Source organism: Phyllostomus discolor, chromosome 4 (assembly GCF_004126475.2).
Source record: "Phyllostomus discolor isolate MPI-MPIP mPhyDis1 chromosome 4, mPhyDis1.pri.v3, whole genome shotgun sequence".
Classification (NCBI taxonomy): domain Eukaryota; kingdom Metazoa; phylum Chordata; class Mammalia; order Chiroptera; family Phyllostomidae; genus Phyllostomus; species Phyllostomus discolor.
In genome coordinates this window covers 114,650,821-114,675,168 of record NC_040906.2, presented here as the reverse complement: position 1 = coordinate 114,675,168, position 24,348 = coordinate 114,650,821, and the positions used below count along the sequence as shown (strand labels likewise).

The window sequence follows — 24,348 nt, the reverse complement described above, 5'->3', positions numbered from 1 at the left end:
AGAGGGGAGAGGGGAGAGGAGAGAGCAGAGAGCCGAGAGCCGGGAAAGAGGATGTAGAGAGAAGGGGGCGGGTGGATAATGGAAGGAGGAGAGAGGAGTGGAAGGAGAGAAGGACCCACAAGAAAGGAGAGGGGCCCTTGTCCTGGGAGCAGAGGTGTGGTGGGGGGTGGCGAGAGGCAACCCCACCTGCAGCGGGAGAGGCTCCCTCCCTGACATCTGTGGGCACTGGGGCAGGGGTCAGCGCGTGCTCACCTGTACTGGGGCGGGGAGAGGCGAGGTGGGCTGCTGCTGCCATTGCTGGGGAGCGGCTCCCCTGGGGCACCCACGTCGTCGTGGCTGAGGGGCAGGAGGCTGCTGGTGGAGCCGGGGTTCAGCATGCCAGGGCTGTTGAGGATGGGGAAGCTGCTCTCGGCCAGGGCAGCCTGGAGGGCACAGGGCAGGCCCTGTCAGTGGGCTGTACCTAGCCAGGTTTTGCCCCTTCCCCACCCCCACACAGCCTCCCACGCGTCTGTGTGTGTGTGTGTGCACCGGCCCCACCGGGGAATCTATCTGGCAGCTCCCCCAGCCCAGACTCAGCCTTTAGAATACAACACCTCCCACAGCCAGACCTCTGACCCTGACCTACTCCCTTCCAGCTCTCCTGGGAATCTGCACCTCCCTCAGCCCCTCTCCAGGAGACAGAGGACCTTCAGACTGCCAGGCTGGGGAAGGAGACCCGGGGGCCTATGCCACCTCTCTGCTTGCCGCCCTGCTCTGCCAGACCTAGTCTTGAAAGCAGAAGTCCTCCCCCCTGCAGCTGAGGTGGGGCAGAGGGGCAGGGTTCTGGCCACCCAGAGTAATGTTCTCCCTTCTTTTCTTGCCCCTCCCCTCTTCCTAAAGATGGAGAGGGTGGGGGAGGGTCTCTCTCCAGACCAGGGTGTGTTGAAGAAAATCAAGGGGGCAGGAGGGTGCAGGGGAACGGCTGGTAGGCTCTGGGAAGGACCTGATCACCTGGTAGCTGGCATTAAGTGCTCCGTAACTGAGGCTGGAGATCATGTTCTTCACCAGGGTGGGGCTCCTGGAGGAGAGAGAGAAGGCAGCGTGTGGTTCATTCATTCACGTACTACTCGTTCACCTTGACCCTGACTAAGGGCCGGCCTGCTCTGTGCCAGGGACCATCTCCACCCCATTCATTATCCTGGGGCGGGGGTGGTCACAGCAGGGCTGGCCACTGACTGCGGCGCCTGTGTGCGCCCCACCTGGCTCAGTCCCCACGCTGGCCTGGCACAGCAGGTGCCGGCAGCCTGTGCACAGGTGAGGTGCTGGGCTTCAGTGGCTCTGGAATGTCTCAGAGCCGGACAGTGGGAGCAGGGGCCCCTCCCGTGTCTGTCCTCACATCCCAGTGCCCCAGCACCTCCGCTCCCCAGTGCAGATTTTCCGGTGTCTGGCAAGGTCCAAGCTACAGCCTTGACAGTCCCGTTTTTGTCATATTCACGCCCTCTCAGGCCTACACTTTGGGGCAGCTAGTAAGTCATGCTCAGGCAGTGACCGTGTGGCTCCTCCTCACCAAAGGCTTCTCTGAGCAGGAAGGCAGTTGGGAGCTGGGTCAGGGAAAGCAATAGCTCAGCACTGTGCCTCTTCAGCAGTGATCACCCCCAGTTTATAGGGGGTCTCAGAGGTCACACAGCTGGTGAGGAGGAATCTGAACCCAGATCTCCTGATTCTAAGTTGGTAGGGGACATGAAGACACCAGCTGTGACGGGCACGCGGGGGCACTCGGAAGAGGATGGCTTTCTTTCCTCTCCCAGGCCCCAACCCTGCTCCAGCCCCCACAGCTGCTGGGGGCGGAGAGGCTCTTGCCCGGGGAGAAGGCATCTTTAAGGGGAGCAGGCACCCACAGAGATATCCCTCTGACTTGCCTCAGACCTCTCTCTCCTTCCCCCGGGGCCTCAGGGTCAAGAGCACAGGTAAAGGGTGGCCCGTGTGGGGTGGCTGGAGCAGGGAGAAGGCCTCTGGTGCTGGAAGAGAAGCCCAAAGAGGAGGTTTGGACCCTCCCCCAGGTCCCTCAGTCGCCACTGAAAACACCATGCGGCTGAACAGATGACAGAAGACAGAAGGTCAGAGACTCAGCTCTGCCATTAATCTGCTGTGTGACCTCCCTCCAGCCCCTTGTCCTCTCTGAGCCTCCTCTCTGGTAAAGTGAAGAGTTGGGGCCCAGGGATCTCAGATGCTGGCTCCTCCTGTGATAAGATAAGGGCGAGTGGCTCTGGGGATGGCAGACCAACGGCCACAGTGACTAGCACGTGCCATGGACCCTTGGGGCCTAGCTCCTTCTAGTGAGATAGGCCCCTCGGCTCCTTCGCTCAGTAAGAAGGGCGGGCAGAACAAGACACAAACGTCCTCTTTCTAATCATGTCATTTCCAGATTCCAGCCTCCGCTGAGCCCCTGCACCCCTTTTCTCCCCACCTCACCCCCAAGTGGGGAGCATTTGGTGCACCAGGGAGGCCAGGTGGTGACCAGGCCCACGCCCTGGTGGATACACCCCGCCCAGGTCCTGGTCCACATACCCTGTCATCTTTGGTGGTCTCCGCTTCTGATACTCCCGCTCGTCCACAGTCCACACGGCGCCCTTGACGTTCTCCACACGCACAAAGCACTTGTGCAGGCTGAGGTTGTGCCGCACGGCGTTCTGGGGGTGCAGTGACGAGGGGCAGGTGCTCAGAGGCAGGCTGGGCCCCGCCTCTGCTTAGGTGAGCACAACTCGTTCCACCTTCCCCGGCCCAGGGGCTGGCCGGGAGGGCCAGGCAAGGAGACCTGGCCAAGGGAAGGGGGGAGGGGCGGGGCGGAGGAGGACCTCCTCCCTGCCCTTGAAGTCTGGCGCTCCCAGCCTTTTCACTACCGACAGTCCATTTCATTATCTGCCCCTCTTCTTCCCGCCAAATTCTGGAAAACTCTACCAACTAAACGATAGGTAGTTAGTAACACTTTGTGCATTATCATTCATCAGACATGTAGCAGCTGTTACTCAGGCTTCTGACTGTCAGAAGGTCACACTCAGGCCTTGGCACTGCAATGAGTCTGGGACACCTTATCTCAGGTGCCCAGAGAATTTCCACTAAGCTTCTCAAGTTTGGGGAATAACTCAGGACCTCTCCTGGCAGCCCCTCCCCACGCTGGGAGCAGGGGAGCCGCGGCTTGGAGCTGTGCCGCAGAGCGGAAAGCTCACTGACAGCACGGGGCACACAGAAGACGCCCAAGACAGACTTGCTGAAATAAACCAGAGAACGCGGCGCGTGGGCGCAGCAGCTACACGGCAGGAGGAGGAGAGAGAAGAGGGAAAGTCACCTTGCCGCTCCCACCTCCTTCTGGCAGGGTGTCTTCTGGAATTGAGGTTATCTGGTTTGTAGGACACTCGGGTGAAGGTGGGGGTGCTTGGCCCAATTCCCTGCCCTCCCCCCACACCCTGGGAGCCTAAGCTAGGGCCCCAAGCCACCCACTCCCCCCACTCCCCTCAGCCCCCCACATGTCCCTCAGTCCTGTCCCTACATTCTTCTCAGCTTCATCCCCCCAGCCGTCCCTGTCCCTGTCACCTGTCCTCCGTCACCCTCCCTGGCCCCCATCTTGTCTCCTCTTTACATTTCTAAATGGGGAAGAACGCGGGCAGGGCGGGCAGCCCTTGCCCCTGGAGATCCCCTCTCCCTCTCCTCCTTCCAACTCTTGCCACTTGCAACTGGCCCGATTTCATTACCAATTTTAATTTGCCTCTAATTAAATCCTGTGTATTTTTCCGACTCGCTTGCTAATCCACGAGGGAGGCGGGTGGCTGGAGTGGAATCTCTTGGAGCGATAATTACAAAGGGCCTAATCACGCCGGGGCTCCTGCCTCGGAATAAATTTGCCCGCATTACGGGGCTCCGATCCTCCGCTTTGCAAATGAGAATGACCCCAATTTCCGAGGATGGCCTCACCGGGGCTTTTTTCCCTCATTTCGAAGCCTGATTCGTGATGAGAGACTAATTCGTTACGCTGAAACATTAACGGCAATTTCAGGGGTCTGGCGGGGGCTGCGTAAACAAAAGGACAGGCCCACAACATCGGCCCTGGAAGGGACGGACACAGGGGGAGGGCTGGGGAGGACCATCCGCTTGGCAGATGGCAGCTCTGTCCCGGATGAACGGCAGCTGGCCTGGCCGGCGTTGGCTCCCGACCCCTCTCCCCTGGCCTGAAGTGGACAGCATCTCAGGCTGGGGGCCAGAGGGGCGAACGAAGGAGCAGGGCAGAAAGGAAATGGCAACAGTTAAGAAGAGGGACCTCAAGGAAGATAGATAGGTGGGTGGAAAGTGAAGGTGGGAGAGAAAGAGTTGGGTGTAGACAGGGTGCATTTCCCAGGTAACGTGAAGGAAGGTGAGAAACCCCCGAAGGTCAGTGTGGACCACAAGCTGAGACAGCCCGTGTGCCCCAGTGGCGGAGGCAGCAGCAGGGCACTGCCAGCTGGGAGGGCCACCCGCCCAGCCATTCGGCCAGCTTCCTGTGGGGACTGAGGCAGGGAGGGGAGGGGGAGGGGAGGGGGAGGGGAGGACTCCAAAGCAAGAGACACACCACTGAGGTGATCAAGGCTGGGCAACCAGGTGAAGGTGGTGTGAAAGGCCAAGGGCATCGGGCTATGGGGCTTTGAGACAGTCATCAGGTGTTTAAGGAAGTCGCCTAAATGAGTTTCCCTGATTTCAAGGAGGGAGAGTAAAAATTGCAGTGAAGTGGTACAGTTAAGAGAGAACAGGAAAAGGAGGGTGGGTGGGTGAGTGGTACGCTGCCTGCAAGAACGACATTGTCTGATGGAAGCGAGGCTCTCCACTGTCACCCCTAAAGGCAAAGGATTAACACGCAATGTGTAAAGTAAACATTAGGCAGTAATCGTAATGATTCACGTAGGAACGCTACCATTTACAAAACCTAATTTCCAACTGGCCTGGAGGTTGGAGACTGCACTAGGAGGGCCTAGGGAAGGCCTCGCTGGCTCACAGGGCAGAACTCTGGTTGGCCGGAAATGACATCACTTGCAGCCAATCAGAGTAGCTGTCCCAGCCTCAGAGCTTCTCACCCAAGCTCTGGAAATTAGGCCTGGGGATATGGAAGATCATGGAGCAGTCTCTCCTGCTGTACTTAGCACACTCCCAAAGCACAGAAGGCTGGGCCCTGTACAGACTCTACACAGTCCTGGGCACTGGTGGGGAGGGGGCCCTAAGTGACACTTGTAGAAACCTTGCAGGATGGGGGGAGGGGAGGGAGTAGTCTGACTGCAGTTTCTGCACTGGCCAGCAGGGGGACCCAAGAACCAGGGATCCAAGTGCAGTTCTGAGGTAGGGACTCCTCAGGTGTCTGAACTTCCCCATAGTGCCCAACACTTCCCTCTCCTTACCGCACCCCCCACCCCTCCCAATTTAGATATGACTTTCCCACTCTGCTGCAAAGACCCTAATCTTCTCACCCATCGGACACACGCACACAGGCGTACAGACACACAGACCATCTTGGCTGTAGAGAAACAAATGGCTTAGCAGCTCAGCCCACATCTCAGTGTCCTATTTTTCTAGGGTCCCTCCCTTGCTTGCCTCTGGTCCCTCAGGAAAACTCTTATGGGCTGAAGGTGTTGAAATGACTAATTGGATGGAGACAATTATCTTCCTGCAGCCGACGGCAGATTGGGGAGAGCGTGTGAGTGCCTGTATTTGAGCCCCAGTGTATCTAGTCCGTGGGTCTCCGCACCTCCTGAGGCCTGCACCCCCATGCCCACTCCATCCTCAGCTTCGGAGCACGTGCCTTCAAAGCAAGGCAGCCAGGTCTTGCAGGTCTCCTGTGAGTGCAACCCAGGCCTCCCTGCCAGGCTCAGGCACTGCCGACTCCTGAGGGCCCTACTCCACAGGGCTGGACTCTTTGGGGCCCATGGGGAAGCTCTCTCCAGAGAACAGGAGGATTTCTTCCCAGAAAGAAGGCAACACAAGGCTAGAAGGGAGGGAGTCTTTAAGAGGCAGTTAAAGAACATTCCATGGCCCCTGAAGAGGTAGGGGTGGAGGAGCACATTCCCCGCCCGAGCTCTGGTGGGACCATTTTGGTAAGATCGTCTCGTGGAGGGGACGGTTCAGTGTGCTCAGTTTCAAAGAGATGTGCTTGCTGTCCAAGGGTGACTGGGGCCCTGGGCGGGGCGAGAGGGGCACGCCTCACCTTCCAGGTGGCAGTGTTTCTCCGGAAATAGGCGAACATCCTGGTGAACCAGTTATAAATCTCATTCAGGGTCAGCTGCCTGTCGGGGGTTTCCAGAATGGCCTGTGGGCAAGGAAGAAGCAAAGGGACCCTCAGTCTGGGCCTCAAAGGGTCCCAGGCTTGTGTACTCTCCCCCAGGGTCCCTCTCTTCTGCCTGGCCACTAACTCGCCCTGAGGGCAGAGGAGACTGACTGCAGAAACCTGGGGGTAAGGACTGGTGATACTCAGGGGTCCGACCGGGGCAGGCTGGCTGCAGCCCAGCCACAAGGGCGCACAAGCCTCAGGGGCTATGCACCTGTGCGAGGGGCACACGAACTTCTCTGGAGGGAAAAGGGCTCCGAGGGAGTGGGAACAAAAGCGGGATTCTTGGGAGAGATATCTAGGGGGTGGGGGCTGTCTGGAATTTATCCCGATTTTGGCAAAGGGCACCTCCTGAGATGGGTGTGTGTATGTGGGGGCGGGGGGGGGGGAATTGAGTAAGAGTGACCGTAAGTCTATCAGAAAACAGTCTCATGGGAGTGTGTGCACACAGAAATGAGAGAATGAATACAGTGGGTATGAGTAACAAAAAAAAGTGTGTGCTCCCAGAGAAAGGGTCACATGACCAGCAGAAGCTGAGACCTACATCTGAGACCTGCAGCTGAGAAGGGTGAGCAGGAGGGGACAGCCCTGAGAAGGGAGGCTGCGTCCCCTGGCCCAGGATCCTCCTGGGGGCTGGAACCCTGAGGCGGCCTGTGTGCCATTTCCCACCCACGCCGGCTGCCTTCCATGCTCACCTGGCGGATGAGGGAGGCATAGGTGAAGGGGGGCCTGACATCGGCGTTCTTGTAGAACTCGTGATTCTGGGCCAGCTCTGGGGGAGACAGGCAGAGGGTAATGTAGCCACTGGGGAGGCCCAGCTTGGGGGAAAATGCCCCTCCTACAGCCCTTACCTGAGGAGATGGGGGAGCAGAACTTGTCGCTGCTCCGCCGCCGGGCGGGGCCCCCGCTATGCAGGGAGGCAGAACCCAGGCCTGGAGGCCTTAGGGGGGTGACAGGAGCAGCAGCTGAGGTGGGGGGGTGCACGAGGCCATCTGGGAAGGAGTCTGCTGCAGAGACCGTCACCTTGGAGAATGAGGAGGAGCCGGGGGCCGGGTTCAGCTGTGAGCAATGGGGAAGGTGCTGAGACCGGCCAGGGAGCTGTGGGGGGGGGGGGGGGCTGTGGGGGGACTGCAGGGAAGGGGGACACGCACCGGCTGGCTGAAGGGCTTGGGCTCGGAGGGCCGCATGTGCAGATGGGCCATCATGGCTTGCAGCCGCTCGCTCTCCTTGGCAAGCTGTGGAGAGGTGGAGAGGCTGGGGGTGAGCAGGCGCTCTGCCCGCAGGCAGACACATCCTTCTCCTCTGCATCCACCAGACTTCCCAGGAAACCCCTACTCCCATCACCACTCGCCTCCAAGCCTCAGCATCCCGGCTCCCTCTGGCCCCTGCCCCTCTGGCCCCTCACACCCGCAAGGCCCCAGACAGGGGCCGCCTGCTCCACGAAGCCTTCCTCGCTTCTCTTCCAGACTGCGTGTCCCAGACTCCAGTTCATCAACAGTCGGGGGCCCTCTTCCTAACAGCACACGCCTTTCCTCCCTAACAAGGGCAGAGGCTGTGGCTGAACAACACCCAAGTCCAGTGGCACTTGTGTGTGAGAGGGTCCTCATGCACTGAATGGAGACACAGGAATGGATGAATGATTCATTCACCCCCATTCATAAATTCAATAGATCTTTTACAACTAGCATCCCACGGCAGGGGCCTCTGCTAGGTGCCAGAGGGAAATGGGTAAATATTGATTGGCTGCCTGACCGTCTGTCCTGAGCAGCCCCGAGTGCCCTTGTGTTACAGAACTCAGACTCTGGAGCCAGACTGCCTAGGTTCTCCTCCCGGCTGTGCCACCTGCCAGCCGGGCGATCAGAGGCAAATTACTTCACCCCTCTCTCTTCCTGTTTTCTGTAACGTGGGGGTAATAACAGTAACCACCACACAAAGTTGTTTAGAGGATTCCCTGAGCTACATAGGTAAAGTATTCAGGACAGGACAAAAGAAGTTAGTGTGTCAGCTATAAATATTACTTTTGTTTCTATTAGCGTGAGTCTCTTTTCTGGACCTCCTGGCAGAAACAGCCCTGACCCTGGTTTACCTTCCAGAGTTCAGCTAACCATGGTAATGAGGACTTGGGAAATAAAAGATGCTGGCTCTGACCCTATGACCCTTCCATAAGACTCCCCCAAACCCCCTCCTGGAAAGTCAGTGCTGTGGGTGGGGCAGGGGCTGGTGCCCCCTGTCCGTGTCCCTCTGCAGCTTCGGCCACACCTGGATCTCCAGCTGCTGCACCACCTGCATCTGCACCCGGCACTGGGCCGTGCTCCGGTCGTCCAGGGCGTGCTCTGTGTTGAGGTGTCTTCAGGGGGAAGTGGGGGCGGAGAAGAAAAAGTTGGCCCTGGGTTTCCTTCCATCACCACCCTCCCGCCCACCCTCTAAGCCGGCCCACAGCCTGGAAAGCAGGCAGACCGAGTGATACAAAGAAGGGGAAGGGATGGGGAAAATGGGGCAAAGGAGGAAGCTGCCTTCTCCTCACCCTCCTTTGATGTCTTTGCTAAAATCCCAGCTACAGAGAGATCTAATTGCAAATGAACTAATTAAGTAAACCTCTGACGAAGCGTGAAAACAATTTGTTTGACCCTGATGCTGCAAGGGTCTGGGAGACAGCGGAGTTAATCAGTCAGTGACAGAGCCTGGCACGGCTGTGGCAGCTGGTCGCCTGCTGCCAGCCGCCTGTCTGCCTCCCACCCTGCCTGTCCACCGGCCAGGCCTGTCACTAGGCCATCACTCATGGGGCTTGTGGCTGGGGGGAGGACAGGAGTGGGAGTCCTCTCCTTGTCCTCAACACTCCGACCCTGGGCTGTGCAGCCTGGGGATGGGGCAGGGAGGTGGGCAGAGGTGATGGGAGATAATCAGGGCAGAGAAGGAACTAGGGCCCCTGGAGGAGCACAGCTAGTAGCTAAAGGCCTGAGAAGGGACAAGCTAGGTGACAGGCAGGGGGAGGGTGGTGAGGGACCCTGTGGAAAGGCTTCTCCGGGTAGGGGGGTAGCCGGGGGCAAAAGGAGAGACGGGGTGACACCTACTTGATAAACTGGCCCAGGTCTTCACACAGGGTCTCACAGCCAGGCCACTTGCACTCTCCGTGTCCATAGAGGGGGTGGGAGCTGGGGGTCTCCTCATGGGAGGAGCTAGGAAAAGGGACAGAGGTGGTGGTCAGGGACCCTGAAGACACCAGCAGCCCAGCCCCAGTTCCCCTGCTGGTGACGTTTCTGTCCCTAACACAGGTTTCCCAGAGACCTGGCACAATTCTGTGTGCCCAGGAGAGAGAGATACATGTCCAGGTCCCTGAACTCCACCCCCCGCCCAGCCCCCACTGTGGATTCCACCCACAGGGGCCCAAGCAGGCCCCCAGGCAGGTCTGCAGCACCCCCTTCTCAGCCTGGGCCCCGTACCTGTCTCTCCGAGGTGTGAGCACAGTGGGCTGTCCATTGGGCAAAGTGTGGTGGGAGAGCGGGGGTGAGACTTTGGGGGGGGCAGCAAACGAGGTAGCGGTGGTGGCCGTGCCAGTGAGGTCCAGCCCCTCCTGCTTGACACTGTCCTCGGCGGGCTGCCCAGGGGCACCCTCGCCCTTCCATAGCTGGGGCAGGTCTGTGGGGCACACAGCTGCTGTGGGAGAGAGAGGGGAGAGGCTGGCAGGGCTCCAGGAACACAGGGACCTTCCCATCTCACCCCTGAGAGCAGGGAGTACCAGCCCTTGGATGCAGTGAGGGCTGTGGGGCTGGGCTTAGGGGGTGGGTAAGTCACTCACCTTGCGGGAGCGTCTGGAGGGGCCCTGAAGCTTGGTTGGGCTGCAGGCTGACCAGCCCCTGTCTCTGCAGGTTGAGCAGGTGCTGTTGCTGCAGCTGTTGCATTTGCAGGAGCTGCTGCTGGAAGGCCAGCTGCTTGTTCCCCAGTGCCTGGTGGGAAGCCCGAGGGGGTGGGCAGAGAGGGGTGCCATCAGCCTCAGGTGCACCATCTGGTGCCCACCCTGCGGCCACCCCCTCCCAGGGCCTCTCAGCCCCCGGAGCTGTGGGTGCAGTGTCCGAAGCCGCAGCTTCTCTGCTCCCGGCCCAGCTTCCATAGGGCTGCATGCCTCCTCGCAGTAAACACACGCACACACGCACTCACGCACGCACGCGCGCGCGCGCAAACACACAGCCAGACCCAGACGCGCAGCACGACGCCTCCCTGCTCCTGCCTCCCTCCTCCTGCCGCTTAGCGCCTGCTCCAGCTCCCCGAACCGCAGCTGTGCACGCCGGGTGGGGGGGGGCGCTCTCATCACAATGATCGATGAGCCTGTCAGACTCCAGGGGCCACTCCTGCCTGGAGGCACCCTTCCCACATGCCCGGGGTGCCCCCCTTCTGCCTGAGGAGGGGGCCTTCTCCCCTCCAGCTCCTCTCTTGCTTCTTAGATACAGAGAATCACAAAGTCTGATGGGACTTTGAAAGATCAGCATCAGCTGGTCATTAGGACCCAGGATTCCTACTGCTGGGGGGCACTCTCACACACACACTTGTTCACACCCTCACCCTAGCTTGCTCTAGCTTTCCCGCTCTCTAGGTCTGCCTGGCAACACCCCCCGCGCCCCCCCCACACCCCCCCACCCAAGATTCAGCTCTTCACACAGGCACTGACAAGCCAGCAGGCTGCAAGTCTTTTCCCGGCCTGTGCTGGGTGCTTGGAGGCAGGGATGTCTCTGCCTGCCTGCCTGCCTGCCTGCCAGCCTGCCCGCCCGCCTGCCCGCCCTGGGGCTGGGGGCTGGCTAGCCAGTAGAGACAGCCTAGAGATAATGCAGAGAAGGCAGCAATTACTAGACCTTGAGGGGGAGGCTGAAGCCTTGGGGAATGACTGGGTGTCAGCAGGGCAGCCTTCCGGGTGGAGGCAACTCAGAAGCTGGTTGTGGTTTGCACAGCAGGAGGGAGGCACATGTCTGGGATGGGGGTGGGGGAGTGGGGGGAACAGCAGGGCCTGGTACGGAAGCTCAGGAGGCACTGTTGCCCAGATGGGGCAGCAGATGTAGGCTGGGAGTTAGGTCTCTGGAGAGGGCGGGGCTGGATATTATAAGAAGGGACAGAAGTTGGGGCTGGGCTAGAGGGTGGGGGCAAGTGGTTTGCTGAGTAACTGAAAGATTCTCAAGACCAGAGGGGAGGACTGAAGTGCGGGCTCACTAAAAGACAAGTGGGCAGGAAGAGGGCATGACAGTGAGGCAGGTGGTCATGAGTGTGGGCCATGTGACACCATGCACACGTGTCTATACGCATGTGCAGAGGCAACACAGAGCTGTCTTCCTGCTCTTGTTAACCCAACAACATAAGGCAAGGAGAGGACTGACTGCGGATGAGGGGAGATAGAGAAATGTGAGCCCCTTACCCCATCTCACCCACGCTCCCGATCCCTCTCCCAGGCTTTCCCACTATGCCCACCAAGCAGTTCTCTGGACTCCCAGCCTCCCACCAGGAGAGGGCTGGGACGGCGGGTGAAGGTGCAGGGCCCTGCCTGGGCCCCTTACCTCTTTGGGTGGCTGCTTCCCAGCCTGCTGTTGGGTGAGGAGCTGCAAGTGGAGCTGCTCTTGCTGCTTCTTGTAATATTCCTGCAGCTGCAGGGGGGAGGGGGAGGGAAGGGTGGGAGTGGGTCACCACGGACAGAGGGCCATTGACCCCAGAGCAACCCCAGCTCTGCGGTGACCCAGCTCCTAGAGGCAGGAGTGGGGAGCCTCACTGGGGCAGAGGGACACACAGCCGGGCAGGGAGATTTCTGCTGAGAGAGGCTCAGTGAGTGGAGCGGAAAAGGCAAGCTTCATCCCACACCGCCCTGCCATCCCTGACTCCTGGGTGGGTCCCCTGAACAGGTCAAGGTGCTAGGAGTCAGGATGTTCCGGTACTTTGCCCTTCCCTGGGGTTCCGGAGACAGAGGTGGGCCTAGCACCAGAAAGGGAATGCAGAGGGGAGGGGGTGCTGCCGGGGCTGTGGGAGAGGCCTAACTTCTGCCGTCCCCCCACTGCCCTGGAGGAATGCAGATCAGTCTGGCCTGAGCAGTCTCTCCGGTTTCTGCCACTCAGTGGTGTTGGTAGTAAGCAGGGTGGAGGTGGGAGGCCAGTGCCCATCCCCCACCCCCCACTTCTCAGCTGCCCTGAGGCCAGACTCACCTGCTGGAGCATGAGTGCTTGCTGCTGCTGGAGCAAGGCCTGCAGCTGCGGGGGTGACAGGATCTGTTGCATCTGTTGAGGGGTAAGCATCTGTGGCGACATCATGGCCACCGACACGGGCACCTGTGGGATTGGACCCTGTTAGCCTGCTCACCTCGACCCCACCCAAGGGTGGGTGTGCACCCAAGGCCCCTCCACAGGAGGGCAGAGGGGCTCCACAGTGAGTCTGCCTGGGTTCCAATCTGGCTCTGCCACCAACCAGCTGGGTATCTTTGGACAAGTGATTTGCTCCCTGTTTTCTTGTTTTTGAAATGAAAGCAGAAAGGGCACCTACCTTTTGGTAGGTTTTCAAGAGGACTAACGAGTTGATACCCAGAATAAAGCATGGCACACAGCAAGTGCTCATGAAGGCTGCCTAGATTTGGGACAGGTGACCTCAGGTGCAGGAGGATTAGACTCTGGTGACACTGGTTGGTAGAACCCATGTGATGGGAGGGCAGCCGCCAGCCATTCCCAACTCTTGCTCTGTCTCTTTTGGGACATACGAGGCGGGCCTGACCCAAAGGGCAGCCTGCGGCCACGGGGGTGGGGGTGAGGTGGATTCGACCGGTGGCCCACACGGCAGGAGCCCTGGACTCTGGCTCTGCTCACAGACACGTTGTGTGCTCCCACACAGCTGTCTAGAGGACGCAGAGCCAGACATCCATGGGTGGGGGGGTGGGGGGGGTGGGTGTAGTTATGTCTTCAGCAGCATGGGAAGAACCCCGGGCAAGGAGTTGGGAGGCAGGCTTCTACTCCTAGTTTTGCACTGAACCTGCTGTGTGACAGTCACTTGCCCTCTCTGGGGTGTCAGTTTTCTCAAATGTCAGACAGGGATTGGACGATAACAGATGACTCCTTCCAGCTGGAACATGCAGCTTTCTTAAAGTAGAGCAGCTTACTGTCCCTGCCCGGGGTCAGGCCTCTCCAGGAGGCCCAGAGAATCTAGCTACAGGCAAAGGGTGCAGGCAAAAGCAGTAACAGCATTCTTTTCCCAGCCCTACCTCTCCCGGAAACCCTGAGGCCTGTGAAGTCACAGCCAGGGAGGGCCAAATTGCAACACTGTCTTGATGCCATTTTAGCAGGACCAGTGGCCTAATGGGGCTATCTGCCACCCCCATCGCGCTGAAAGTGCGCAAGACTCTTCTCTAATCTCTTCACTCCCAGGCCCTAGCAGAGTGCCCAGCATACAGCAGGCACTAAATGTTTGCTCCCCTGGGCTGAAATACCTTCCCCAGCAGATGCAGGCCCCTCTGCCAGCCCCAGGGTGGGGAGGGAGGGGTACAGGGTGGCCCAGTCAGGGAAGAGTGTCCTGCAGGGACTTGTCTTGAGCAACTTGTTTCAGGTTAGGTCCCCAGGGGACTCATGGCCCCTCTCACCTCCCCCCAGTCCCATGGGTGGGGCAAAGGAGGAGGAGTTGGTTCCTTCTGGGATCCCAGGCAGAGGCGGGACTCAGCCTCAGGCCACCAATTAGGGAATCCCCAAGCAGTGGAGGAGCCAGGCAGGTGAATCCTCCAGGGACATGGAAGTTCCACTGCCCCCAGCTCCTCTTGCTCCTTGACTAGTGGCTGAGCCTGCCCCTGGGCTTTCCCCCAGCCTCTCTGCACACTCCCCTGGAGGGGCACCACCTGGCTCTTCAGCCCCGGACACCCCATGGGAAGGAAGGCTCCCAGGGGGGCAGTCAGTGGCAGGGTCGTGATTCAAGCCCAGGTCTGTGTACTTCATGGCTCCTGGTGTTTCCACATCCCATGCTGCCTGCCCCACCCTGGAGCAGGTCTTGAGAAGCATTACGGAAAGTGTGTATAGAGAAACTGAACCATCCAGGGAGCTTGAGGGAGGGAGATCCCAAAGGCCAATCTCCATCTTTACACTGCAGCACAGGAGATTCCGGAAAGCCAGCCTGCAGGGGTGTGCTGGTCCACACTCTCAAAGGGGCCTAGGGGAGGGGGCAGAGGGTGGCCCAGACCCGCCCCCCTTGCAGAGTCAGCCCGTGTAACCCCTGGGGCAGCTGGGCTGCTCACCCCACCTTCCCTCCTTCCATGGGGCACCCAGCACGGTACCACTGAGCTCAGAGCCCTAGATTTCAGAGTCAGGTGACTTAGGTTCTTGTCTCTGACACTGACTATTCCTTGAAATCACCAAGCCTCACTTTCTGTGTCCTCTAATTGGGATCTGGAACACCTGCCAGCCCTGCCTCACAGGACTACACGAGAGCCTGTGGTTGGCTGCGGATTACGCGCCAGGCACTTGGCTAAGCCCTTAATGAGCATGATTTCCCTGAGTCTTCGTTGCAACCCCAGGAGGAGGGTGTCATCATCGTTACCATTTTACAGGTGAGAAAACGGAGGCCTAGAAGTTAAACCGCCTGCCCTGCCTGAAAGGCACAAGGGGAGAAGGGGTAAGTGAAAGTGACTTCTATGGTATTAAATGCTGGACAACTGTAAAGACACCTACTTTTTAAAAACATTCTGAATGTTTGTCCCCCCCCCCCCTTTTCTTGTCTCTGCCTTTCCCTCTCTCTTCTCTGCTATTGCACCTTAGGTACTCAAGGGCCCGAGAGGGCACTGGGGGGCAAGGTCGCTTAGGACAAGAGCAATGGGCCTCCCGTTCTCGTCACAGCAAGAGCTGCACCAGGGATGGGCTCGGCCCACAGCAGGGGAGACTGAGACCAGCCAACGGGCTCTTTCCAGGCACTAGGAGTGAGTCACTGTGAGTGGCATGCAAGAAAGGATGTGGCATTTCCTTCCTTGGGGCTTTCCTGCACGAGGCAGGGCAATGGAAGAGATGACCTTGGAACGGCCAGCCTCAGCCGTTCCTGCCACGTGGCAGAGCTGCTGGCTGGACAGGCGGCTGCAGGAAAGATGGAGACAGATTATCTTCCGTGTTCTTGTCTCTGAGGTGGTCCAGAGGGGTCAAGAAAGGTCAGCAAGGTGGCTGCCACATACTGATCCCCTGGGGTGGCTGACCCATCCACCTCTTCTCATGCCCCTTGGGGTCCTGAGCACTGAGTTGGAGCTCCCCTGGTGTCCCCACTGACCACTCCCCAGGCCAGGATGTGTCAGGATGGGCACTGTGGGTGAGCCGGCTCAGCAGAGCTGGTGAGTCACCCCCTGGAGAGTGGCCAGGGCAGCGACATGCTTACTGAAGCTCTGGCAGAGTGCGCTCTGGGCTCACCACTGACAGCGGCCTGCAGCTCCCCCGCCCCAAGCCCCCACTCAGGCCCGGATCCCTCCATCCACCATGGTCGCAGTGCGCTAGGCTGGGTGGCATGGCGGGGAGGCAGCTTATTTGGGAGCTGAGGGTTGGGACGGATACAATTTGGTGCCAATCAAGGACCCAAACTCAACCTCTGGAGTATGGGGCCAGGGGTCCCGGGGTGACTCTGGGGACTAGGCCAGAGCTTAGTTTAGGCTCAGTCCCCCTGTGTATCACCAGAAGGAAGTCTTCAGACTAATTCTGGGCTGAGCCTGCAATGAGAAAAGATTGTGGTGGGACGCTAAGAAGAACTTCTAGAAATGCCAGAAGGATAAGCCCCAGGGGGCTGCAAAGAGGAGGCAGGCAGGCAGAGCTAAGGGCCTGGCCTCAGACGAGCCTCTGCCCAGACTCCCAGCGAGTGACCTGTGCTGCTTCCCTGCCCAGCGTCCAGGCCTGGGCACGACCCTGGCAATCTCGTTAAAGCTGGGGACCTAATGAGGTTTTAGAAGCTCATCTGAAGCTGGCTCCAGGAGAGGGCTAGTGACCGTGGCTGGGAGGAAACTGTGGGCAGGAAACCCGCCTCGAGCTGGGGGTGGGCAGTGTCCTGTGGGGCCACTGGGCAAGGGCTGCTACCAGCCTCCCTTCACTCCCCCTTTCCCTCAGACGCCGCATCAACAAAATGCACCTTCCTACTCGCTCTCCCCTATTGCCCCACCAGACGGGAGCTCATCTCCTGGGGTAGTGAAAGCTATTTCTAGGTCCTGTACCCCTGTTCCTGGTGGAACAGAAGCCCCATCTCCTTAGAGACTGTGAACTTGAAAGGTAAGGAAGGCATCAAGGTTGGAGGAGAAGAAGGACCAACAGTCAGGGCTCCAGGCTCCCGGGGAAGCTCAGACATGGGCCCCGAAACTGCCACCTCCAGAGAATCACCCAGCAAGGGCTCTGTCCCCACGGACTGTTAGTGTTTGCCATATGTCACAGGACAGGCAGTGAAATGTGAGTTCTGGGGCTAGCTTTTTGGGTTCAAATCCTGGCTCTGCCACTTATTAGCTATGTGACTTTGGACAAGTTACTTAATCTCTCTGGGCCTCAGTTTCCTCATCTGTAAGATGAGGCCAATAACAGCATCTACCTCATAGGACTGAGGGTAAATAAGATGATACTTATAAAGCACTCAGTGTCTGCCCTCAGGTGAGCACTCTGTAAATGTCAGCGGTCAGTCTAGGAAGTACTGAGTAAGTAATTGTTGAGTGAACGGATGAATGAATCACTAGGAGTGAGGGGACAAGATGAGAGGAGGCCTGAGAATCATTTTATCTGTCCCTCTGACCAAAACCTCTGCCTCTCATTCAAGGTCACCCAGGGGCTTCTCTCAATCTAGAGAAGGGGTCTCCCAAGGAAAATTCCAAAGCCTCCCTTCCTTTCTCATTACTCAGCTCTCCTACCCCTCACACCGGCTACAAGGCACTTCCTGTGCCTGACCCTCAGTCCCCCCAACTCCCATCAAACTCCTCTTTCTCACCTTGGGTCGGCTGGCCCTTTCTGGCTTGGGGAATATTCCTGTTCCCCAGCCCGCCTCTCCCTGTTCTTAGATGGGGTACTAGGCTGGGCCCAGGGTGGGGCGAATTAAGAACAGTAGCCTGGCCCTGGCCGGGTAGCTCAGTTGGTTAGAAAGTCATCAGGATATGCTGAGGTTGTGAGTTCAATTCCCAGTCAGGGCACATACAAGAAGCGACCAATGAATGCACAAATAAGCGGAAAACAAATCTATGTTTTTCTCTCTCAAATCAATAAACTGAAAAGAACAGTAGCCTGAAGGACACTTTTGACACAGGGAGTTTGTATGTGTGTGGTTGGGGGGGGGGGGGTCCCCTAACTCAGAGACCTAGTCCTGACACCACAAAGGGAGAACTTTCTCTTCTTCCCAATATTGGCTTTCCAGATCATGTCCTCCCCTCCCCAACCCAGGCCGGCACCCCTCTTTGCCCAACTCCTCCTCTCCCTTAAGGGCTGTCTCATTAGATTCAAGACTCAGAACAGGGCCGCAGCTAAGGCGCCACAAGTGTTGGGCACCTTGAACTTGTTCAAAGCACTTTCTGAACATAAGCTTGTTCCACATAAAACTCAGTCCTGGGTCCTTCTCCGGGCACCCTGGCCCCCATCCCCCATCCTGCCTGCCTCCCTACTTCCCCCTTCCCTCAGCACCCCGCCCCCCAGACTCCAGAGCTCCGTGCTCAGGATCGTGTTCAGCGCTCCTCCCTTAGATAAACTTCCTTTCAAAGCCCCGCTTAATCCTCTCCCCAATTCCAAGCCTCCCACCGCTCCCACCGCAGCAACTGCTGCTGCTGCTGCTGCTGCTGCTGCTGCTGCTGCGGCGAGGGGAAGGGGCAGGGGGTGAGGAAGCCTGGCTGGCGCTGTGGGGGAGGAGACTGGGCTGCCCCAGTTGTGACCCACCCCGACTCAGACGGCGATTCTCCCAAGTTCTTTGTGACACAAAAGGTAAACAGAAGGCCTGGCTCACCCCGGCCCACCCCCCACAGATCTCCCTTCCCCCAGCCAGCCAGATGGGCTGGCAGGCTGGGGGAAGGGAGGGGAAAAAAGGGCAGATTGTGCAAAGGAAAACAAAAGAGACACAGAGACATCAAGAGACAGGAAACACGGGGAGACAGAGAGAACTGGTGGGTGACAGAAGAGGGGGGAGATACGGCGACCTCGGCAACTGAGAGAGCCTGGGAAGGGAGCCCAGAGGGACAGGCTGAGTGACCACCCCAGGATGGAGAAACAGAAACCTGACAAGTAGCCCTGAGGCCAAGGGAGAGGAAGCCTGTGGAGAGGGACAGGGACCAAGACACCCGAGTGCAGGTTCAAACGCAGAGACAGAGGCCAAGCCGAGGAAGGCCTGGGGGAGCGGGGGGGCGGGGGGACTGAGAAAGTGCAAGTGTCTTCACCCTGCCCCAGCATTTCACTCTGGATGGTGGCTGGACAGAGCAGTTCTCCAACTGGCCCTTCCTCTCCTTTGTTTTGCCAAGCCCGCCCTCTGACCCGGCCCCAGCCCAGCCCAGCCCAGCCCAGCCCAGCCGGTCCAGCCCAGCCCGGAGGGGTGGTGCCCTCCTCCTCACCTGGACTGCAGAGGCCGCCTGCTTGCTGTCATTGTTCCCGGGGGAGCTCAGGCCCGAGGCCTGCTGTAGCAGGAACTGCCGGGCTACCTGGAGAGCCTGCAAGACAGGGTGAGTCAGAGTGCCTGCCCCGGCTGCTGGGGGCTGCGAGTCAGTGCAGCCGGTGCGGTGGGTGCGGAGCCGGGGTTCAGGCAGAGTTTGGGAACGTAAAGGGGGGAGGTCTTGGGGGTGAGTGAAAGGCTCGTGGGGTTCACTTGGGCCTGGGGTAAATATAAAGACAGGAGTCACTGAGGAATCAGAGCCTATAGGGGCTCACTCTGGGAGCTGGTGAGGTAGGTTTGCTGCCCTCGTGAGGGCAGCAAATGGAAGGGTCCCTGGCCCAACAAGGGGGCGGACTCAGGGCATTAAACATAGGAGCTATTGTTGAGCATCTACTATGTGTCAGGCACTTTATAGGTGTCTGGGAGGAAAAACTATTCTCTTTCCTTCAAGTGCTTCTGGCTGGATTAACAATCTGATAAAGTAACACAAGGCAGGTTAGCAGGAGAAAAACATTAAACTTTAGTGACACACACTCCCTATATACACGGGAGATACCCAGGAGCAGAGTAACTGGCCATCACCTTAAAGACTCCCTTCATCTAGAGACAAAAGATGCCACGTGGGGTGCAGGGGGCGGAGTCAGTTCTGAGAGGTCACCAGGAAAAGCACAGTGAACAGCGGAAGGGAAGTTGCTGTGCCTGCTCCCCCAACAGCCAGCCAGGCCTGGTGGCCAGGGAGACACACTTACAGAGGGAGGGGTCCCTCGAAAATGTAAACGTCCTTTCCAAAGGGTACCTTCTACTTGGTTCTCAGAGCTTCTCCCAGGTCTGCTGTTTCTTAAAATTAACCAGCCTAAAATAATCGACATCCCAAAGTCACATATTTTGGAGTGGCAAACTCTGCTCCCCTTCACAGGCAGGATCTCATCTAATTCTCTCCCGTGAGGCAGGTATTAGGAGCCCTATAATGAAGATGAGGAAACAGTCTCCAGGTTAAGCACTTTCCAAGATCATGCAGCTGGGGCGTGTCAGAGCCGGGCTGGAGCCTGGAGAGCATGGCTGCACGGCCCACTGCCTGGGGGTCCGGGGCTGTGGGGGCAGCACTCACTCGGAGTCAGAGCACATGGCGGGGGGGGCGGGGGGGGGGGTGGATGGAGGCTCAAGTCTGGGCACAGAGGAGCTTTCTGAGTCCAGGGAGTCGAGGTACAGGGCCCCACGTGGCACTGGGGGAAGTCAGTCAGGTCCTGACAGGGGCGTGTGAGGTACCCGTGAGTTACACTGACTGTGGTGGTCGGCGGTCGGCTCTTGGAGGCCATGGTGGTGGGAATGGACTCAGGTCAGCAGACACTCAGGAGTGGGAAGTGTACGGCATTTGCAGGAGCAGCAGCTCAGGCCAGACAGTGGGCCTAGGACGAGGGTGGACGCACTGGAGAGGTCAGCTAGGAGAGCGAGGGGTCAGGGAGGCTGGAAGTTCTTCATAAGGTCAGCTAGGCCCTGCATCCCCCACTCCTGGGTCAGTGGGGACCTGTCCCAAATCCACAGTCTGGGAGCATACAACCTGTCCGCCTCCAGGTTTCTCCGAGACCCGGAGTGCCAGAGCAGCTGTGCCCAGGCCTCACACTTGGGGCCCTGGCAGCAGGCAGGCCTGGGTTTGAATCCCAGTGCGACTGCCGGTGGTATGACCTTGGACAAGTTGTTCCATTTCTGTTTCGGTCTCCTGATCTTCAAAACTGGGACACTACCCATCTGCAAAATACTAGGGGAATTAAAGGACCGATGCTTTCACTTTGTTGGCACTGGCAAAGCGTCTGTTCCTTCTTGTGAATCTCCCTCAGTTCTCTCCTTCACCTCCTTCGGCCTCTCCCAACACAGCACGGTGCCCGGGGTACCTACTCAATGGCACGCGACCACCTCTGTCCACACACACTCCTGTTCATCCTCATGTGGACTTCTATTCTCCGACCCCACCACCAGCACCGTCAGACAAGACCCTGCAATGCAGAATCCGGACGCTCTCACCCACACTGGCCTCTCAGCAAGCACCTCCGGAGCACCTGCTGTGTGCCGCGAGCGTGTGTGTACACGACCCCTTCAAGGAGCTGCACCTCCCGAGGCTGAAATCCAGTTTACCTCAGGACGGCATCTAAATATGCATTGGTGTGTCTATGGGAATGTATCTCCCAGCAAAGCTGGGGTTCAGACAGGCGTGCTCCTTAGCCATCCCCCCCCCCCACCTCTTCCCTTGGACCTCACGCCAGGATGACTGGTCTGGGGTTTCTTTTCAAGATTCCCTTCAGAAAGTGTAAGCCTGACCTTCCTCGGTCAAAAGGTTCTTGGAGACTGGGAAACGGGGTGCAGGCAGGGTGGGGAGAGACAGGGCAGTAGCCAGGGGGTCACCAGGAAGGAGCCCCTGCTTCTGTCTGCCTTGCTAATTTTAGTGACCCCTCCAGGTCTAATGATGCAGGCTGGACAAACGCTCTTTGTCCTCCAAAGGTGGAGGAGGGTACAGGGGTCAGGAGACAAAGGGGGGGGAGAATGGCTCCGAGGAGCTGCTCAGTGCAGGCAAGCAGGAGGGGACACCAGTCAGTGCGGGGACAGGAAGCACCCACCCCCTGGTAGGGAGAGGTGGGCAGCAGGGAGGTTCCCAGGGGCATTTTCGGGGAGCCCCACACAGTCTCTTGGTGGGGGGAGTGGCTGGGGAGTTGGATTTACTCCCCGATAACTCGCTTACTTTGTGGTCTCCCAGAGCATGGAATTACAAGACTCGCAGGAAAAAAATGACCTGGGCTTGCAGTCTCATTCCTGGGAGACATCTCTGTGACAGGTCACTCACTCCCATTCCTGCCCACGCCGCCGCCCGCCCCCCACCCCGCCGGGCCTCCCCTTCATGCCAATCAAACAGCCAGCTACAACCTAGGCCTGGCCAAGGCCGTCCACTTCCCTGACTTCTCACTTATCCCCACTCAGTCTCTCCTCACACTGACTGAGCGCCTGCTGTGTGCCAGGGACCGTGCTAAATGCTGAGGACACGGAAAAACAGCACATACCCTGCCCTGCCCTGGGCTCACCACATGGGTTCTATGACAGCTGCCCGTCAGAGGCTGGAGCGGAGGTGGGCACCGGGTACAGAGCCCAGCGTGGGGCCCCCTCTGCCTGGGAAGTCTGGGAAGGCCTCCAGAGGAGTGGCGGCACTAACTGGGCCCCGGAGGGTGTTCCAGGCAGGGACCTGCACACCCCAGAGGAGACAAAGGGCCCGGCGGGTTGGGGGACCTGGCCGTTCCAGGGCAGAAAGGAGAGTTGTGCTGGGAGCAGCGGTGGGAGAGGCTGACGGGCCCTCAGGCCCGCAGGGTCCACACCCCAGGCACTTCACTCATACGTCCTTCCCTTCCTTCGCTCCCACGTGTTCCTGACCGCCCACAACGCACAGGCCCTGTGCGTGGAGATGGCGAGGTGATGATGAACTGCACAGGTAATTTTGTGTGATTTGCCCTGACCCAATTTAGGGTGCTTTGAGTACCACCTAAAAATCACCCTGAAGGGGCCAGGGGCGGGGTGCCCTGAGCTCAGGACCCAAGCTGCCCTCCTTGGATGGCCTAGACACATCTCCTGCGGCTCACTGCTGCTCCACTCTCCGCTCCTGCCACTGCCCTCACTGCACACCCCAGCCCTGCCCGGGAGGCCCTCCCCAGATGGTCACCCAGCAAATCACACAGGACTGCGATTTCGCCAAGCCTCACCAAGTCAGGTCCACCACTCCGGTGCCCCGAGTCTGTGTCCGCCTCCACTGGCTACCAGCACTGGGTCGGATAGCTCACTGCACGCCCCGCCTCCCAGCGGTGAGGGAGATGAAGCCCCACCCCCACCCCCGCCTGGCAGATCCAGACCCACTTTCTCCGATGATGCCAACTGGGTTGCACCTTCCTTGAAACACAGATGTCAAATGTGTCTGTGACCCCCAGCTACTGGCACACAGCAGACACTGGAGAAGTCACTCAGTCCCGGCTGAGCGTGGGAGGCAGGCACAGGCTGACACAGTTTAGGAGCTAGCATCTGGAGCCGGCCTGGTGGTTTTCAAAGCACTTCTACGAACATTTATTTAGCTGAAGCTTCATAACCCTGAGCAAGGCAGGGCAGGTATCATTGTCTCCATTGCACAGGTAAGGAAAATGAAACCAAAGGTCCCACGGCCAGGAGGTAGAACCCACACACTTCTGGCTGCCCAGTGTCCCTCACCCCGGAGGGGCCGCTGTGATGCTGTGGGCAGTCTGGTGAGGCCTGGGGCTCTGGCCCTTCCTCCAGCCAGCCTAGTGTTTTGGCCGTCTGGGTGTGAAGGGGAGGTGAAGCTGCTTGAAATGGGGAGAGAAGACCAAGAAAGGAATCTCTAGGAGAAAGGTGGGCTCCATTTCTCTTCCCTGGGGGCCACAGACACCCAAACACAGTCTTGGGTGGGGCAAAAGCATTTAGAACCCCACACAAGGGAGAGGCCATCACGGAAAACCTGGGAAGGAGGAAGAGGGGGCTCGGGGCAGAAACTGGGAGCCATATGGCTTCTTAAACCTCATTCTCTTCCTCCCTCCACCCCACTGGTGTGGAGGCAAAATGCCTGCCTCTGTGGTTTTGAAAGTAAGGACTAGTTTTCCTCTAAGGGAAGCAGGCTGGGTCTGTTCAGTGGATGGACCCTGGTCAACAAGACGTGGATCCAAATCCTGGCTCTACCATATACTGTGTGGCCTCGGGTAAGTCACTTGACCTCTCTGAGCCCTAGTTTCTTCCTCTGCAAAATAGAAATAACCCTGTAGTTAGCTCCGCCGAGTTGCTGTGAAGAGTATATGAGACAATGTACATGGAATACTTAGCACAGTGCCTGGCACCAAGAGGGTCCTAATGGACATTAACTACTGTCACTTAATTTAGGTTTTGCCTTCCCAGGCAGCTCCTGGTCATTTGTCCTGTAGCATCCAGAAGGACTTGCTAACCCAACCCTCTCCCAGCCTACACCCACCCTCCAGTCCCTCTCAAGCCTAAGAACTTGGTCTCGGTCTCTTGCTAATGAAGCTGAACTCTCCTCCCCCCACCATCGCACATTCAGAAGTCATTAGCAGGATCTCCACAATTAGGAACAAATGGCTTATGACGGATGGCATCCTGGGAGGGCCGCTGGGATGGAGGGGAATCGAGCTAGAGCTCTGAGGGCAACAGGGAGCTGCCGTGAAAACAAAAACAAGTCTTGAGACGGGAGGGTCCGTCATCTCCAGCAGGAGACCACCCCCCTCATTTCTGCCTCTGAGGGTTCAGGGGGAAGGGCAGGTGTCCTCTCCATGGACGCCAGGTGCAGGGCTGTTTAGTGGGCTGCATGAGTCCAGCTCCGTCCTAGGGTCCTTGTCTTACTCTGTGTGTGCCCAGGAGGGCAGGGACACGGTTGGTGCTCATGGAGACCAGCCTGGAGGACTGAGCTCTGAGAATGG

General features: G+C 58.6%; 1 protein-coding gene across 6 annotated transcripts in view; it reads right to left on the bottom strand.

Annotated features, from left to right (window-relative positions):
• The window catches only part of FOXP4 (forkhead box P4), a 51,862-nt gene that overhangs the window by 2,099 nt on the left and 25,415 nt on the right, over window positions 1-24,348 (bottom strand). Inside the window, exons 3-17 of one of the 6 annotated variants that reach the window (XM_036024089.1) lie at window positions 18,846-18,941; window positions 12,493-12,615; window positions 11,857-11,943; window positions 10,116-10,263; window positions 9,760-9,970; window positions 9,391-9,495; window positions 8,579-8,666; window positions 7,471-7,554; window positions 7,171-7,378; window positions 7,015-7,091; window positions 6,200-6,301; window positions 2,548-2,669; window positions 1,899-1,997; window positions 991-1,057; window positions 253-422 (exon numbers count right to left, since the gene is read on the bottom strand). In XM_036024089.1, the coding sequence (XP_035879982.1) occupies window positions 253-422; window positions 991-1,057; window positions 1,899-1,997; window positions 2,548-2,669; window positions 6,200-6,301; window positions 7,015-7,091; window positions 7,171-7,378; window positions 7,471-7,554; window positions 8,579-8,666; window positions 9,391-9,495; window positions 9,760-9,970; window positions 10,116-10,263; window positions 11,857-11,943; window positions 12,493-12,615; window positions 18,846-18,941 (1,787 nt within the window). Of the gene's footprint in view, window positions 1-252; window positions 423-990; window positions 1,058-1,898; window positions 1,998-2,547; window positions 2,670-6,199; window positions 6,302-7,014; window positions 7,092-7,170; window positions 7,379-7,470; window positions 7,555-8,578; window positions 8,667-9,390; window positions 9,496-9,759; window positions 9,974-10,115; window positions 10,264-11,856; window positions 11,944-12,492; window positions 12,616-18,845; window positions 18,942-24,348 lie in introns of all 6 variants that reach the window. The other 5 variants (XM_028508371.2, XM_036024090.1, XM_036024091.1 and 2 more) reach the window with 5 other exon arrangements.